Below are 16,587 nucleotides of genomic sequence, written 5' to 3' on the forward strand. Positions count from 1 at the left end.
CATGGAATGCCTGTGTCAATGTGATCTGATTGACTCATTTGCCAAATACTGCAGCTCGTGTGTCAACCCACTCTCGACGACCCCCGGCTTATCAGATGATCAGATAAGATTTTGATGCATCGCGACACGTTCATTGGTCTGCCAAGAGCACCTCGTTTCCACAACAAAGGCTAAATACAGCCACTGTTGCAGTGATTAGTCTCTTTTTGGTCTGGTTGCATATGAGCGATATCGGATGAGAGGGTTAATATGCATCTTGAGCGTCTAATTGGACTTGGCATTAGGTCATGATTCTATGAACTGCTAATCATGGTGCTCTTGTGAGATGCTGGTCCTTGGTTGCCTCGGAATGTAGCTAGAATCGGTTGTGAAATGGTCTAAAGCCGGTGAGCCATTTCTGCAGGTATGAGTTGTGGCTTGCTCTGATTGAGTAAGTAGCCAGGAAGATTCAAGCATGTGCATCGCATGGGGTTGTGAACTGCATGTATAAAGTCCTTGAATCGCTTTTCTCACCTTCATTCACTTATCTTTGCTTCCCATTCCGACAACAGTATTCATTCCCCTCGCTTAGCTATTCAATTGCTGCCATGCGTTCACTCGTTGCATACACTCTTTTGTCTTCGGCCACTCTCGCTGTTGCTGTTGACCCTCGCTTCGAGTATCCAGACACAGTCCCTCTTGTCAAGCGTCAACAGCCCGGTACTCCTCAGTATGCCTGTCACGAGGATTGCGGTAAGTTAGCCATCGAAGGGAAATAAGAAGTGGAAACTGACATCTATAGGTCTTCTCATCACCCTGGCTCGTGAAAACAAAGACTTTTGCGACAGCCAAGAGTGGAATGAGCACTATGATAAATGCATCGAATGTGCAGAGACCTACGGTATCTGGAAGTACTACGGAAGTGGTGTGAGCAAGGTCGCCGGACAGTGTGACCTCTCTCCTACTCCCAGTCCCTCTGGTGCTGCGACCGAGGAGACTACTACTGCTAGCAGCGATGGGCCCGGAACAACAGTTTCTGTAAAGACCACTACGGAAGCACCGACTACTGTTGTCTCGACCACTAGCGCAATCGAGTCTACCATTATCGCGACTCCTTCAGCCATGACGACAACAGATGTTTCCTCTGTCAATACGGCAACCTCAACCCCCGAGCCTTCTAGTGTTGCCGTCAACAGCGCTGCTAAGCACTTCGAGCTCACCCCCGCTATTGTCTTTGTGGCGTTCGCTATCTTTAACCTCTACTAGAAACGATACGGAGGGATGTTATTAATTAATTGGAAGTAATGTAGACAATACACTCATTTCTAAACTGCAACTCTGTCGATAGACTCACTATACCATGCCTTGTAGATACCAAGGCATCGAAATATTATCTGGATCTCAATGTATAGCTGTAGTACTTGAACCAGTACCTACTACATACATGGGGTTTGTTGGGACCTAACCAGTACTGTTGTACTACCTTGCCAGATGGAAGCAAGTGAACAGCGCATTTTATGCCCAGCTGAAGCCTTATATTAGGGCAAAGCAAGGTAGGGCAAGGCAAAAAAAAAAAAAAAAAAAGGTCCTGTATAAGCATTGGAGTCATAGTGCTTGAAAAGTGTATTTCAAGATGGAAACCTTATTATCAGGTACTACCTTGCCATTCCAACATAACAGCAATGTGTAGTAAGCTGGTCAGCTCAAAGCGCCGTGGTACTTTATCCGTTTCAGCCAGCCACGACCTGAGGTCTTAGTAAAGTACCTTCCAGACTCTTGGCTCTGTAGCCAAGGGTGATGATTGCTCCTCGTGTTAAAAAAGACTTCATCACTGATGGCCTTTGGGACAGAAGTGTATGCCCGTGGGCTATGCTAGAATGCGTTCATTTATTTTTTTTATCCCACGGCTGGCATGTAGGGTTCCGATATCATGTTGGGTAGACCTAACCGATGTAACTACTAAGTACCTCTACTAGACTACCTAGGTACGGGAAGTTGGGCCTAGAGGAATATTATCTCCAGCGCTTAGGCTATCTTCAGTTGCGGCCATGATAATTTGGTCAGCAATGAGAGTTGGGAGCACAAGCCCAGCGTCTACAGTTGTCTTGGTACTTACTTACCTTGCAGAAGGTAAGCAGACAGGTAGGCAGACAGGTAGGCAGACAGTTAGGCAGACAGGCATGGCATTATCAAAATTGGAGTATCGTTAAATGCGAGCTAAAATTGGAATATCCAGACTTTCTATCAGGCAGAATGCAAACTCTCAAACGCGAAAGTAGACCGAATCTAATGACGTGTACAGATACAAGTTTGGATGATGGACCCCTGCACTCAGCCGCATTGTTGGGGGCTGGGACGGTCACGAGGAGTTTGTACCTACCTACAAAAAAAGCAATGTGGTATTTTTTAGATTGCTCCCTGTCTTGTTTTCTCACTATCACATATCATGCCAAAACAATTACTGGTGCTGCCCTCATATTGCCAAACATCATGGCGTCGCCCTACGACGAGTTTTGCGGAAGAATCAGTAGCGAGTTCAACAGAGAATTTGATAATCAAGATAAAGAATCAAGATTTGCTGGACTCGGGATGATCAAGACAGTTTTGCCACAGCCAGAACTGGACAAATTCTACAACATTCTCAAAGATGAGCAAGTTGAGCGGCCAGACGACGCGCAGGCTTTCAAACAAATTATCGAGAGAAGAATGCTCTATGAGTTCCTAGCCGCTATGCTTTGTGCCCAATGTTCATTCGAAGCAGCAATGGCTTTTGTCGACAAAATGGTGCTGGGCAATCTTGCAAAAATACAAGAGAAAAGGGCTGAGAAACCGTACTATCTGCCTCAATCTGAACGAGATCTCGAAACTCTCTTTGGTAATTTCACAGATGCACGAAAATTCCTCTCGGTACAGAAATTATTTTGTGTAATCGTGTTCGGGAGTGTGGACGTTGTCACCATCAAGACAGACGAGATGAAATCTCTACCATGGACTGTTAACAAAAAACTTAATTCTGGCACCTATGGCATAGTAGAGGAAGTCACTATATCCTCGGATCATTTGACGACAAACGGGGACTTTAACAATGTCAATTCAATGACAGTGCAGCTTGCTCGAAAATCATTTGTTGAAGCGCCCAATCCCAGGAAGAATTTTAATCAAGAGCTGCAGACGATCCGCAGGATTCTTCGCAGTTCTTCGAAGAGCGATAATATTCTTACCAGCCTGGCTGCCATTGTCGTTGAAGAAACAAAGGATACTAACTTCTATCTTTTGATGCCCTTGGCGCTTTGTGACCTCAAGCAGTACATGGAGACAGATCGACAAATGGATGTGAAGTTCAAAGCAAGACTTATTGGTTCTGCTATGGGGCTAGCAAATGGGTTGAGTTTTCTTCACAAAAACATCCACAGCGATGAAGGAGATCATATCTGCTATCATCTAGACCTGAGGCCCGCCAATGTTCTTCTTTTCAAGGACCAACACAGTTCATATGCGGACGAAATGGTTTGGAAACTTAGCGACTTCGGCATCTCGAAAGTTAAGACCGTTCACGAACCAGGAAAGAAACCGAAGAACAGCGGCACAGAAGAAAGTCGACTTTTGAAGGATCTATTCAGAACTCAGGAATCGGACTCAGGAGAAGGTGTTGCATCGGATACCAAAAACGTACGAGGACGAAGCACGTTCTCCCCCCCTGAGGCTACGAATTCTAAGCCTGAAATGAATGAGAACAGCGACATATGGTCTTTGGGCTGTATCATTAGTGTGCTGTTCACATATATGGAAAATGGTCACAAAGGCGTCACGAAGTATGCCAGCGCTCGGGGCGAGTGTGCTAAAGACAAGCATGACGCATTTTGGAAGTCTTTCGCGATATATCGGTATGAAATTAACGATGCGGTATTGACAGAGCATAGCTCACTTATTGACAAGTGCTCTGTCGCCCAAAAGGCAGCTATGGAGGATATGCTGGGGTTTCTAGAGACGGATGTGCTCAAAATTAACAAGAGGATGCGGTGCGACGCCAAGAAAATATCTGGACGACTCAGAAACACAAAGAAAGCTTATTTGGAGGAAACATCTCGACCGGGCTCGTTGGACAGGACGACTCGAAAGAGTGTCGAACAGTACGATTACATTCTATCCTATCTTTATATGAAAACTTACCTCGACTAGGTCTACAAGCAGAAGCAAAGCATCATGTAGTGTCGATCGATGGCAACTAGGAAAAAAAAAGTCTGACAACTTCAAAGGCTGTGATAGTTCACCAAATGGCAGCTTCTTGGCTTACTGGAATCACCAGACCATCATGGTTTTCGACGTCAGTGCTAATCGACGCGAGCTTGTAGCGAAAAACGGATTAAGTGATCGTTTGAGAGCGTCGTTTGATTCATTTCGAGGGGCTACGACACGAGAACCGACATTTGAATGCTATGAAAAAGAAACCGACAAACCCGAAGAGTGCTGGTGCGCAGTCAAGTTGACGAACAACTACATTGTTGCCATAAGTTCTAGTCGCAAAGATAGCCATGTGAGTATGGTGTATGATATAAAAGGGAAATTCAATATCCTATCTGACATTATCTGACTCTATAAAGTGCTACATATTCAAGATCGGGGACGGGACAAACCTAAGCGCACGCTACAAGAAGCCTCTTTTGAGAAAGGAATTTCACGCGCTATCTGTTTGTCAATCTCCAGATACCTTGGCCTGTCTCCTGAGCGACGCGACGAATGGCAGCATCCTCTGGAGGGCTAAGATCCATTGGGAAAACCCTCAACCAGACACTATGGCGACCGGGTGAGGGATTTTTTCATTTGATACACTGACGCCTGGCTGAACATCATCAAGCAGTCACACAGATGGAACATCGAGTAGCGGAAACAACGAAATTAGGCTTGAGTTGGTGGAGGAGAAGGAATTTCCAGTTGAGAGACCTGACCAACAACTCGAGCATTTCATACTCGACACACACGAAACATGCTACATGGTATTTCCTATGCGCAGAGATCCCCTTGCCCTATCAGTTGTTCTCAACAACTTTGAATTGCAGAAATCTGTCACACACCGTTTGCTGTTGAAGGTATGTGATGTGATACCTGGATCTACAGAGTAAGAACATTAATATTCTTTAGAATCACGGACATACAATGTCGAGGATGTTCACAGACATGACACCATTCTACAAGGGTAGTAGCATTTCAGAAGCCTTCATGGTTACGCACTCCGACCAGATCTGGCATTTCAAGTCTGGAAGGACATGTAACAATCTGACAGTAGACGGTTACCAGCCGACAGATCAATATCGTCTACTGAGTATCACCACTTGTGAAGAAACAGGACGAATATTTGCTCTGGGTGGGTACTCGGGCTGCACAAGCATCGAACTGCTAGAGATTGGACTCGACGGCACCGATGTCGACCCCAAGCTCACCAAGAGAGCAAAGTTGAATGGACTCCCTGAAAATTCTGAAAAATTACATCTCAAGGTTATTCACAAGTCAGGAACGGCAGCTGTCTTGGTTATGGCAGTTAAGCCGACAAAACAATACGTTATAGATCTATGATATTCATCCTCGTATAGAAGGGGCACGAAACTTATGCAATGTCCAATGACATCACACTGGCCCAAGCTCCGTATCAGAGGTCTTGATTGCCCTCTCCAAACCCATGAATTTCTTAACAACCGTAAATCTGAGGCTCATGTTCCTGAAAAGGTTCCTGTCGAGTAGAAAGCGATAACATACAAAAGTACCAATGGTGAGAACTATAGAACATAAAACAAAAACCCATATCATGGGGGTAACGGCAGTTTGGTTTGTATCTTCGTCCACACTGAAGAAGTTCATGCCGAAAAATGTCTATACTTGATTAGTTTACATAGTATTGGATGACCATACCGAAATGACGACGTACAGCTACAAATGATGGAGGTAGATAGAGTAGCGTAAGAGTAGTGATAAAAATAGCGGATTTATTCAAGCCGAGCATGGTCTCATTCTGTGCCTTGGCGTTGAACTGTTCGCAAAAGGACAGAGTGTTGGCTAAAAGTTGGGTGATCTTCTCTGCCCGTCTCTGCAGGCAATATGATACTCGCGTGTAAGCAGCGCAGTTACGACGGAATTGCTCGAATTGAGATTGAGAGGCACGCGCCATGCTTCTTGCTCGAGTCTTTACGTTATTGCGTCTGTCTTGACAGAGAGAACAGAGCCCTACCAGTATATCATCCGAAGCTGATATCAAGACAGGTATCTCTAATAAACGGCTTTCCAAGTAGGCCAGATCAGACAGATGTTCATACTCGGCTTCCGTAAGGTCCTCGATGAATGAAGAAACTCCGTTATTGGCCTCCATACAGTTAGTTCAGTTCTGGAAGATAGCACAGAGGGCTCTTAACTTACAATTGGAATCAGAATCCGTTCTAGATAAGCGTTATAGCACCGCCAGTGTGATAGGTATGTATGAAACAAGTGTTCATGTATCCAGAACCGATGGCATTTAGCGGTCTTCGGATTCTCAAAAATCCAGTCTTTTGCTTTCTGGTAAAGTTTAGAATTTGGCAGGGGGTTGAAAATGATTATCAGGCTTTGGCATGTTTCTGTGTTGAACTTTTGATAGATCCCGGTTTGGCGAATTACCCAATTGTTTGGATCTGATTTTAGCTCTGGGTACCGGATGGAGTATACCACCTCTGAGATGTGTTAAAAGGAACTCTGTTCTGTAGGCAAATTTTATTTACTGACCTATGTTGGTCCCGTCTCGGGATACTGTAAAAGGCATGCAAACTGAAGCCTCGAAATTATCACTTTTGTCATAGAAGCATGATGTTAGATCCCACAATGCAGGGCCGAGATCGAAGTTCTCGACAAGAAAACTCAACATTGGCTCTGTGATGTGTAATCGACCAAATGAGTGGCGCTGACATATTGATCTAATGTCTCCATGTTAAATTTGATTAATCGTCAGAATGTTTGACGGCACATACATAAAGTAGGTGGGATGGCTGTCGAGGCTAACGAAGGATCTCAGTTGCTCTACCGTTGAGACCTGGCGTGACAGTACCGCGACATTATTCTCAGATGCATGGGAAGTGACGGTAACAAGTTGCACAGGTTGAGTTACCTCATCGATGAAACATTGAGGTGCATTCATTGAGCCTTTTGGATTAAAGCTACTGTCAAGAATTATGACGACGTAAACTGTACAGGGGATTTAAATATTCAGCAGAAACCATTTTGTACTTTCTATTCATCGATCAGGCTGAGGCCGGATCCCGTCTCGGAGCCCAACTGAATAATGGGTATCAAATACCAATTTTCCACAAGCCCCCCAAGAGCCACAGATGTCAGCGAAAACACGGTGGCGTCATTCACTTATCAGGAACACGAGCGGGTCTAGCATTCGTCAGAACGTGTTGGGTCGAAATGCTCATATGGTGTAGAGCTTACCGTAATTCTTCCTGTTAGTGGTCAGTGTGAGTTACAATAGGTACTCCAACAAATCGGCCTAAGCCTGAACATACCTCGGTCACCAGTCTGGGGACGTTGAATTTCCAGTTGTCATTTCTCATCTTGATATCCATTAGATGGTAGACCGTAACGTGAAAGGTTGCCGCACATACCCTGATGTTGAATGGTTTGTGTTGCTCTTCGAAGAGCCCTTCAAGAACCTCCTGGAGCTTTTCCTCAACGTAATACCGCGCGATAACAGTCTGCTTCACCATTCTATTTGTCCTCGAAGTCGCTCTAGTATCAATATTGAGGGTTGTTGATGTTGTCGTGGCGAGGTAGCTGGTGCATTTTATACGGCGAAATGACATGGAAAGAGCTGATGACCATTCATTCATCTTGATCGCCTGCCGAGCATGGAAGAGTCTTCAGCTGTGGCGTGCGACTCCGGGCTATGCCACCCTGTCTCAGTTCGGCCTTTACAGCTTACTGGTCATCATATTCTTGGATGGTCGCCCGGCTATAGTATGCTATGTAGGCTCGGGTATCACTGCATCATGGCGCAGTTCAGTAGTCGGGGACGGGACTGCTAGGTAGGTAACTATCCGCGTGTGTCACCCGGAATTACAACACAGCCTTCGTATTCGTGACTTGTATTTCTACAATTTAATTACAATCCGACAAGCCCCTGATGTACCGGTGAGCGACTGTTCCAGTCAACATGTGCGGATGACACTGAAAAGCAGGCTGGGCGGCTACATTGTTTGTGGCTTGAGATTGGTTGGCCCTCAGTGACGAGGCTTGCAGCTGCCCGGACGGAGCAGCTCACCTTAATTTCGATGTGATTCACAATGTATCACGACCGACTAATCTCCTGTAAGTAAGACGGGTCCCTCACCCTTTGGAGCAGGGCTGTGCGCCTGGAAGGAACTGCATTGACAAGGCTTGGGTGGTTACGAGGTGTACAGTACTTGCGCAAAGGAACACAGGACTGCTGCTAGCCAACGCAACTAACGCGACATATGTAGACGGTATTTCACTTACAGCAATATTGCAGTGAAGAACTACAACCCAGATATCTTGTTGTACTATAAGAAGATAACTTGACTTGTGATCAGCTATGGTTATCTCACTCGGAGAACTATCCCGTTTTGAACCTCCTATCGGACGACGATGGAGATACACCAGGCTTTCTGTATATCTGTAACAAATTGTTGTTATTCTTGGTTGAGGCTGAGCTGCTACAGCCCCAGCCTGCTTGGGATCCCCTGATCGATGCATGCATGCCCCTGAATCATAGTTTGAGAAGTGTTTATTAAAGCCAGTTGCCATGTGTTGCCTGTATCATCTCGTGTTCAACAAATTTGCTCAGCTTAGCTTTATTCCCATCTTTCCTATTGCGATCTTCTTTTATTCAACTTTGGTGGACTGCAGCAATCTTAGAACAACCAGACGCTGAGTCGACCGTGCCGATACGAACACCATGTCGTCTCGTCCAGCGTCACCGACGTGCAGAAATACTTCCCAAACGACTGACATACCAACCTCTGATGGCGTCGAAGTTCCTGTGAATCAGACCGACATCCCACGTCAAGAGACACAAAATAACAACAGCGCTGGGACTTCTGCGGACGAAGAGGGAGGAAAAAAGAATACAACCGTAGACAAGTTGATGGCTGACATGACCGTCAATCGGAAGTTGACGCCGATTCAACTTTTTGTAGGCTCTCAATATTCCGAAGAGGATCTCAAATTCTAATGACATTACAGATGATCACAGTTAACGGGACACTTGGAGCAGGTCTTTATGTTCGAAGTGCTCAAATTCTTCAGCTTGCTGGGCCCGTGGCAGTTGTATGTTCATTTCTTGGGCTTGGGTTTCTGGCCTGGGCGGTAATGCAATGCATCGCAGAGCTCCTATGCATATGGCCTGTGGGCGGAGCCCTACCACTGTTTGTCATGGAATTTGTAGACAAGGAGCTCGGTTATGCTGTGGCTATTGCATACTGGTAAGATATCAGGACCCTGATACGATTATATGATATCTAAACAGCATAGGTTCACATACGCTGTCGGATTTGCTGCTCTGGTTGCTATTTCTGCCAGCACCATGAGTTACTGGATTCCCCATGCTACTGATGTTGTTCACATTACTGTCTATACGGCGTTGCCTTTTGTTTTGGGCGCAATCAATATCCTGGAAATTGAGGTATGTGAAATGATTCCTCAACGAAGAAACGATTAATGACAAGTAAAATAGTGGTACGGCTACGTCGAGGTCGTGGCCGGTGTCATCAAGTTGTTCATCTTATTGATTACAATCGTTATCCTGATTGCTATCGACGCTAAATGTAAGTCTGAATACGCAGTGAAAGGGTAGAGGTGAGAGACGTGTTAATCAATAAAAATGCAGCGGGAATATCTTCAACGGAAAAAGGTAAGCCTTTACTCTGGCGGCGTGGCGAGGTCCGAGATTTGTACTGACAAGAGGTCATGCGCACAGATTGGTCACACCCCTCCGAAGCTTATGACAAAGACGCGGCGCCGGGTTTTGTATCAGCGTTAATGTTAGTGAGCTAAATTGCATCAGAATCTTGCGGGAAACTACCGAAAAGTAGCAGCCATTCGTTAACAAATAGTAGAATGACCATACCAATTGCCACCTTCGCCTACACAGGCGTGGAGATCATCGCTGCTTCCATCATTGAGGCCGAATGGGGCACGAAACCGAAGAATGGTCAAGAGGGCCAGAGTGCAGGCAATGCAGAAAATGCTCAAAACCTCCAGGATGACCAGCCTACCCAGGATATCCGCAATAGAACTCGACGACCAAACCAAGGAAACGACGTCGAAGAAGATCCAAACAGAGACCGAAAAGAGTCCGCCATAGCCACTATTAGAGCTACAGCTGTTGTCGTACCGATAGTTATTGGTATAGCTTACACAATTACCGGATTACTCATAGCCCTTGGCCTGAGTCGAAACGACCCTGACCTTTCTAGACTCAACTGGATCGAGAATACTACTAGTACCGTGAGCAGTACTAGTACCGCGACAAGTACTGCGACTAGCACGGCTACCGAGGCTAGTGACGGAAGTTCCAAGTCGATCCCTTCTACCCTGGTCCTCATGGCAAAAAACTCGCATATCGACAATCTGGAGCACGCCTTCAATGCCTTCATACTTTTCACCGCTTTAACATGTGCAAATACTAATCTGTATGTTGCATCGAGGACTTTCTTTGGCATCACAAGGAACATAGTCGCACCAAGGGGAGTGCCAAAATTCATATCTTGGTGGGGGAAGACGGACAAAGATAATGTACCGCAAAGGGCAATGTGGCTTTCGGTTGTTGCCTCCATTTGGATCCCTTTTCTTGAAATTCCTGGAGGATTCAAAACAAATACCTCATTCGGATGGGTGAGATGCTACCACACTGAGAATCTTCTGTGCAATACTGACGATCATCAGGCCGTTGGGATTTTAGTCCACTCCGGGTCTGTGAGTGTAATTATAGTCTGGGCATGCGTATGCCTGGCATATATTCGATACAGCAGATGGTAGGGCGAACGGTATTTCTTTAATGCACGATAGAGTGACTAACTGGCCGGATAATAGTATTGAGGAACACAAGGTGGCTTTGCAGCGTCAAAGACTATATCCGCTAGTGACTCGCCAAAGCCAACCACAAGACCATCCCTATCGAAACCACTTGCAGCCATTGCTTGCTTATCTAGCTTTGCTTATGTGTATCTGCATTTTGATCATTTTCAATGGCGCGTTCCTTTGGAAGAAGTTTCACCTTGTCCCTTTGCTCGCGGGCTACCTCCCTGTAAGATGTCCTCAAACCCTTGCGATCTCATTAATACTAATAAATGATAACAGATCTTTGTATTCATCCTTATCTGGTTCGGACTCAAGATTTGGAAAATGGACCTGCACCTCTGGAAAACACTCGATGAGAATGCAGTTAAGGAATCGGTGGAGAAGCTAAACGGCCTTCGAGACAAGTCCCTTGCGCCAACTGAAGCCGCAACTACCGCTGTCAACACCAATGATTCTACGAACAACCGGGGCCTTCGGGGCAGTCGTCCTCGAAGTGCTGGAAACATCCATCACCGACGTTGAGTTTGCAGGTTCAGGTGATATAGGCCAAGCCAGTAAGTGACATCCAGGAACAGAGGTCGATTTTCTTTGTCTAGTTGCGCCCGATTCCTCCATTAGTCCTCATGATCTTGGTCAATGGAGAGGATGATTCCAACACTTCTGGGACGTAGAGGCAGCATGCATTGGGCAGAAATCAGAGAGAGTAGAACGGGTTTGCAGACACCAGGTTGTCAGTTTGATATGTGGGGCAGGAAAAGAAGAGAACACCGTACCGATATCAAGAGATAGACTTAACGGTATGATTATAAGTTTAGACAAGTACAGACAATGCACATGGAGTTTACAAAATAGTGGCTAAGCTAGATTGGGTTTTTCGTTGTGAGGAGTTACTTGGCAAAGCAAAGGGAGTAGAGACAGGCTTCTAAGTTCATTTTCTACCATTGCCATATTCACATGAATGACCTCCAGAGGCATATATTTGGCGTCCTTGAAAATTTTGGAATAATTGAGAACAATGTCGAGGAAATTGATGAATCTTGTCAAGAATCTCCAGGGAGAAGCATCAGAAAGTCTATAAAAGATGTATTTCTACGGTCTGCAGGCCGTTCATTAGGTACGATTAATCTACTAAATATTTCAGTGATACTCTGATTGAATAAGGGGCTAACACTTCTGAATCTGCCGAACCAGCCAGAAAAAGAGAGAAGTAGTTAGCGTTCCTAATGATACAAAGACTGTATTTATATGACCAGTTCTCAACTGTCACTCTATGAACAGGTTTAAGTTAACTGCCGCTGTAAAGATAATTCTAGTAGAGTATTATATATTGAGAACAAATAAGTAAACAGCATGAAATTTTAAATCAGAAGTACCTGCATTATTAGCGGTGCAAACAGCTGATCTACTACCTTTACATCCCAGCGAGGTCCGTCTCCGAAACAAACCGAGCTATCATACAGTTTGCACAGAACACTTTCTAACAAGCTATGAAGAGTCGAGTTTGTCTGCCCGTAAGCAGCTAGCGTCAGAAAACCCAGCCTGTAATCACCTATTGCTCTCTTTATTCTCTTCTCGATAGAAACACATGATAACCATTGGTTCGGATCTTTACCGTTTGATCGATAATCATCTTCCACGAGCTTACACAACACCAGGCCCAGGTCATCTTCCCCACCCACTGCATGTTCCTGACTGATGGAACCAGTCTTTTTGTACTCTATTCTTGCCCTCGCCATGGTTTGGATAAAGGTCGGTTTGATATCGCGCGTGACAGAGGAGTGGCCAAGGCATGCCTTTACGTTGGACATGGCATCATGGTGTGAGCAGCCGCTCTGACTATGTTCCATGACGGACCAGAAGAGAAGTCCCGCAAAGGTCTCTGCACCGGGACCGATATAAGGAAGAAGGTCTTGAGGTGGTATTGAGACACGAAGGTAGTGCAATGGGTCTAGCCATACACTGCAATCCAGACGATATTGGGTGGTAGTTGCTGCGGGGAAGGTATCCAGGTTCAACGGTATGTCAATGATCTGTCTTGGTACCAGACTCATTTCGAAAGCGTCGAAACCTTCTGGAGTTGTGTTCGTCAATTTAGTTGCTGTCTCGGAAGCGTTGCCCGACAATGTTACCGGGATGTCAAGATCGGCTGCATCAGCCAAGTCCCGTAGAATTCTGAGCATCTCAGGTCTATCATCGCCCCGGGCTTCCTCGAGCAGTAATTGTACACCGTTTCGAAAACGAGAATTTTGATCTATCAGTGCTTGTGTGGACTTGGCCTGACGCTTGCGAAATGCTGCCTGTGAGCGTCGTCCTCGCTCTCGACGGCGCTATAACCAATCAGTATGTGACTTGACAAGGTTGAACTAATAATTACGGTTAAATCGTCTTTCATTTCCGCTGATACCATATTTGAAAGAATTGGTTATATGATTGTGTTTGATGTCTTTACGTGAGGGAATGAATATTGCAAAGGTTGTAAGCATAACGTGAGTTGAATTTGTCATCTCGGAACTGACAAACGGAGTTAGCCCGACTTTAGTTATGCCGAGTCACGTAACCGCCGGAGGTCAATAAGACCGTCCCAGAACCGTATTGTTTCAAGGTCAATAGCCTGTCACATAACGGTTACGTGAATTCGGGTGTATGTTGCGGCGCGTCATTATATAATTATCAATAGTAACAAATGATATAGATAATATTATTTATATAAAGCAAAGCAACACAGCTGATATTCCAACCGATAATTAAGAAACATCTTCGCATTCCGCTTCATTAAAATCAACTCTTGTCACAATCTAATTTATCCACCATGGTCAAGATTGCTATTGCTGGGGCCTCAAGTGGTATGTCACCCAATCGTTCGGTGCAATATTGTTTTTAATTATTTCCAGAACTTGCTCGAGAGATTCTCGACAAGCTTGTAACTACCGAGAAACATGATATCAAAGCTCTTATTAGAAAGGTAAACAAGGCTCCAATTAGGTATCATCTGCATGAGTTGTGCTAATACAGAACAGAACCCTTCCGAATTCCCTCAGCTCAAGGGCGTTGAGTGGATCCAAACTGATTTCTCAGACAAGGTGGAATTGGTGAACATACTTGAGGGTGTGCACACTGTTCTTTGCTTTTTTGCTGTGCACCTTGATCCTGGCTCCGAGAACCAGAAGCGTCTCATTGACGCGGCTATCGAGGCGGGCGTCAAACGATTCGCCCCCTCTGAGTGGGGGCCGTCAGTCATCCTGATCAAGATTGTGAGAGAAGTTACTGACAAGTATTAGAGGTGTCAAGTTGGCAGAGTCACTCGACGCACTGTCTTGGTACAGTGGTAAGATTGAGGTTGCAAAGTACCTGGAGGATATCAATGCGAAAGAAAAGGTAACCAGACCCAGGAACTTGAATTTGTATTGACAACAAGCTAAATATAATCCAGATTCTTGAATATTGCCGCTTCCAACCTGGTGGATTTATGGATTATTTCTGTCATCCTCATCAGACATCCAAGTACCTCACCACAACGAAAGTCAACATTGATTACGAAAACCGAAACGCAATGGTGGTCGAGGGTACACTAGACGATCAAATTGTGTACACTTGCGTCGAAGACATCGCCAATGTGGTTACATCGGCTGTAGACTACACTGGCAAATGGCCAGTCATTGGGGGTATTTGTGGTGACCGAGTTACCATTCGTCAGCTTCTGGAGATTGGAGAAAGGGTGCTAGGTATGCATTCACAGCAGTAGTGTCGTTGACCCTGTTGCTAATATCATCTAGGACACCAGTTCACTATCGAATGGCTCAAAATGGAAGACGTCACTGCGGGAGAGCTCAAAACGGACAACTATCCTCGCATTGACCTACCTTCTATACCAAAGGACCAAGTCGAGACGTTCTCCAAGATGGCTATTGTTGGTATCTTGAATGCATATCATCGCGGAGTCTTTAATGTCTCAGATGAATGGAATCAACTGCTGCCAGACCTCAAGTTTACCAAGGTTGATGAACTCCTGGAGCGGGTTTGGGGTGGCAAAATCGGCCAAGACTGATCTATGAGGGCTAGAAGAGAACGTAGTACTTAGAAACCTTTTCATGATGCAGAGTATTATTGCAATGGTTCTTCTTTTATTGGAATTGTCACTCATAATGAGTCCCACGATATGGCATCCTTACTGGACTTGATATCTGCTTTGGGTGAGACGATTCTACGTTTCTGTCTTGCTAGGGGTTGTCACCATAGTCGACATAGACCCCCAGCAGACAATGAGCAGATCTAACGTAAAAAGAAATTTGATATTGTTTCATTAGTGTCTTGTATCAAACATATGACTGCTTATCAGAATGGTTTGGTTGGCTGTCGTTCACTTCTGTGGTTGAATTTGATTCGCATCAAGGCTCACCCATGTGAAGGATTGTTTGATATTCAGGTTTCTGTCATTAAGCCACAAAGAATCTATTGGACGAAAAAGCTGTTATCATATTTCATGCTCAATATAATGTAGTGAATGAGCCATCATAAAAAGCATTCATCTGTCATGGCAGGCCTCGAACTACCTCTACAGTTTGCTATTCGACCAGCGAGTTCAATGACACAGGGAAACTTTCAGCCAACTCCACCATAAAAGCGGTTTTTGAGACTCAGTAATAACGTTAGTTTAGCCTCTTATAATTAGCTGGAACCCGTATATGGTTCAGATGAATAACAGACCCCATTGCGAAGGATTTCTAAAGATAAGATTGGAAGGCCATAAGCATTACTGCTTCGGCTTACCCTCTCCGCTACCTCAAATTCCCACAACACGTCTCATCAATACTGTCCTTATTTTCTCTACCCTGCTTGGGGTTGCCCTGACAGAGTCCGCAGTATCATGTGAGACTCTTTCCCTCATGGAGAACAAGAAACGTGACATCTACAATAGCAAGTCTTGAACATATGACCGACTGTACAATGCCAGCATAGACTCCTGCCTTACCAAAGACAACGCCACCCATTTTTACAAATTTCTATTAGTCCGTAAGTGTTGGTAAGATTATTTCATCATTGACGCTGCTGTTGAACTCACCCTATAGCAGAAGGTTGTAGCACATATACTTTCTACCTAGTGAGAGCTGCAACCAAGGTGCCACAGAAAAACGTCCATGAAGAATGGCCAGAAAGTGTCTGTTGTATTGCTGTAACTACAATTGCACATTTCAGCCTTTGTCGGTATTTTACAGGACAAAGTTGGAACACAGTGGTTGTGTCTGACGTTCTGCGCATTATGACATTGATGACTGCTGTAACAATGATAAAACCCAGCCCCCCTGCCTTTCATTGAGTATTGGAGGATGATGTACCGGGCTATAACTTGGACTTAGTGATGCTAGAAGTAGAGAAATTGAGGGGACAAGAACAGTAGACAGGTATAGCATAGGGCCTCAAGGATTCGTCACATAATGTGCTAGCATCACCTTCGTTGTCCATATCAACAGCCAAGCATTACGAGCAGATGAGTCTAACTCTGCATGTAGGAGAGAACTGTGAACGAGATAACTATGCACAGATAACCAAATG

General features: G+C 45.1%; 6 protein-coding genes across 6 annotated transcripts, besides 1 other annotated feature; 4 read left to right on the top strand and 2 right to left on the bottom strand.

Annotated features, from left to right (window-relative positions):
* Nucleotides 1-587: 587 nt before the first annotated feature.
* On the top strand, nucleotides 588-1,245 carry FPSE_11385 (uncharacterized protein; the record flags this gene model as incomplete). Its single annotated transcript, XM_009264502.1, has 2 exons — nucleotides 588-732; nucleotides 782-1,245. 2 exons carry the CDS (start codon nucleotides 588-590, stop codon nucleotides 1,243-1,245), a joined length of 609 nt encoding a protein of 202 aa, XP_009262777.1.
* Nucleotides 1,246-2,114: 869 nt separating this feature from the next.
* Nucleotides 2,115-2,160: a microsatellite.
* Nucleotides 2,161-2,469: 309 nt separating this feature from the next.
* Nucleotides 2,470-5,550, top strand: FPSE_11384 (uncharacterized protein; the record flags this gene model as incomplete). Its single annotated transcript, XM_009264501.1, has 5 exons — nucleotides 2,470-4,109; nucleotides 4,159-4,513; nucleotides 4,581-4,783; nucleotides 4,838-5,066; nucleotides 5,119-5,550. The coding sequence occupies 5 exons, from the start codon at nucleotides 2,470-2,472 to the stop codon at nucleotides 5,548-5,550; spliced, it is 2,859 nt and encodes a 952-aa protein (XP_009262776.1).
* A 112-nt stretch (nucleotides 5,551-5,662) lies between these two features.
* FPSE_11383 (uncharacterized protein) lies at nucleotides 5,663-7,706 on the bottom strand (the record flags this gene model as incomplete). Its single annotated transcript, XM_009264500.1, has 9 exons — nucleotides 5,663-5,692; nucleotides 5,731-5,844; nucleotides 5,900-6,331; nucleotides 6,385-6,404; nucleotides 6,727-6,914; nucleotides 6,969-7,157; nucleotides 7,432-7,442; nucleotides 7,506-7,553; nucleotides 7,605-7,706. 9 exons carry the CDS (start codon nucleotides 7,704-7,706, stop codon nucleotides 5,663-5,665), a joined length of 1,134 nt encoding a protein of 377 aa, XP_009262775.1.
* A 1,208-nt stretch (nucleotides 7,707-8,914) lies between these two features.
* Nucleotides 8,915-11,559, top strand: FPSE_11382 (uncharacterized protein; the record flags this gene model as incomplete). The annotated part of the gene is made up of 9 exons (XM_009264499.1): nucleotides 8,915-9,151; nucleotides 9,202-9,440; nucleotides 9,490-9,640; nucleotides 9,692-9,782; nucleotides 9,845-9,868; nucleotides 9,935-9,998; nucleotides 10,074-10,649; nucleotides 11,050-11,263; nucleotides 11,317-11,559. The coding sequence occupies 9 exons, from the start codon at nucleotides 8,915-8,917 to the stop codon at nucleotides 11,557-11,559; spliced, it is 1,839 nt and encodes a 612-aa protein (XP_009262774.1).
* Nucleotides 11,560-12,448: 889 nt separating this feature from the next.
* On the bottom strand, nucleotides 12,449-13,444 carry FPSE_11381 (uncharacterized protein; the record flags this gene model as incomplete). Its single annotated transcript, XM_009264498.1, has 3 exons — nucleotides 12,449-12,486; nucleotides 12,683-13,364; nucleotides 13,442-13,444. 3 exons carry the CDS (start codon nucleotides 13,442-13,444, stop codon nucleotides 12,449-12,451), a joined length of 723 nt encoding a protein of 240 aa, XP_009262773.1.
* Nucleotides 13,445-13,846: 402 nt separating this feature from the next.
* FPSE_11380 (uncharacterized protein) lies at nucleotides 13,847-15,082 on the top strand (the record flags this gene model as incomplete). Its single annotated transcript, XM_009264497.1, has 6 exons — nucleotides 13,847-13,880; nucleotides 13,929-13,999; nucleotides 14,055-14,266; nucleotides 14,316-14,412; nucleotides 14,468-14,759; nucleotides 14,811-15,082. 6 exons carry the CDS (start codon nucleotides 13,847-13,849, stop codon nucleotides 15,080-15,082), a joined length of 978 nt encoding a protein of 325 aa, XP_009262772.1.
* Between the last annotated feature and the right edge of the window lie 1,505 nt (nucleotides 15,083-16,587).

The sequence above is a fragment of the Fusarium pseudograminearum genome, chromosome 1, assembly GCF_000303195.2.
Source record: "Fusarium pseudograminearum CS3096 chromosome 1, whole genome shotgun sequence".
NCBI classification, from domain to species: domain Eukaryota; kingdom Fungi; phylum Ascomycota; class Sordariomycetes; order Hypocreales; family Nectriaceae; genus Fusarium; species Fusarium pseudograminearum.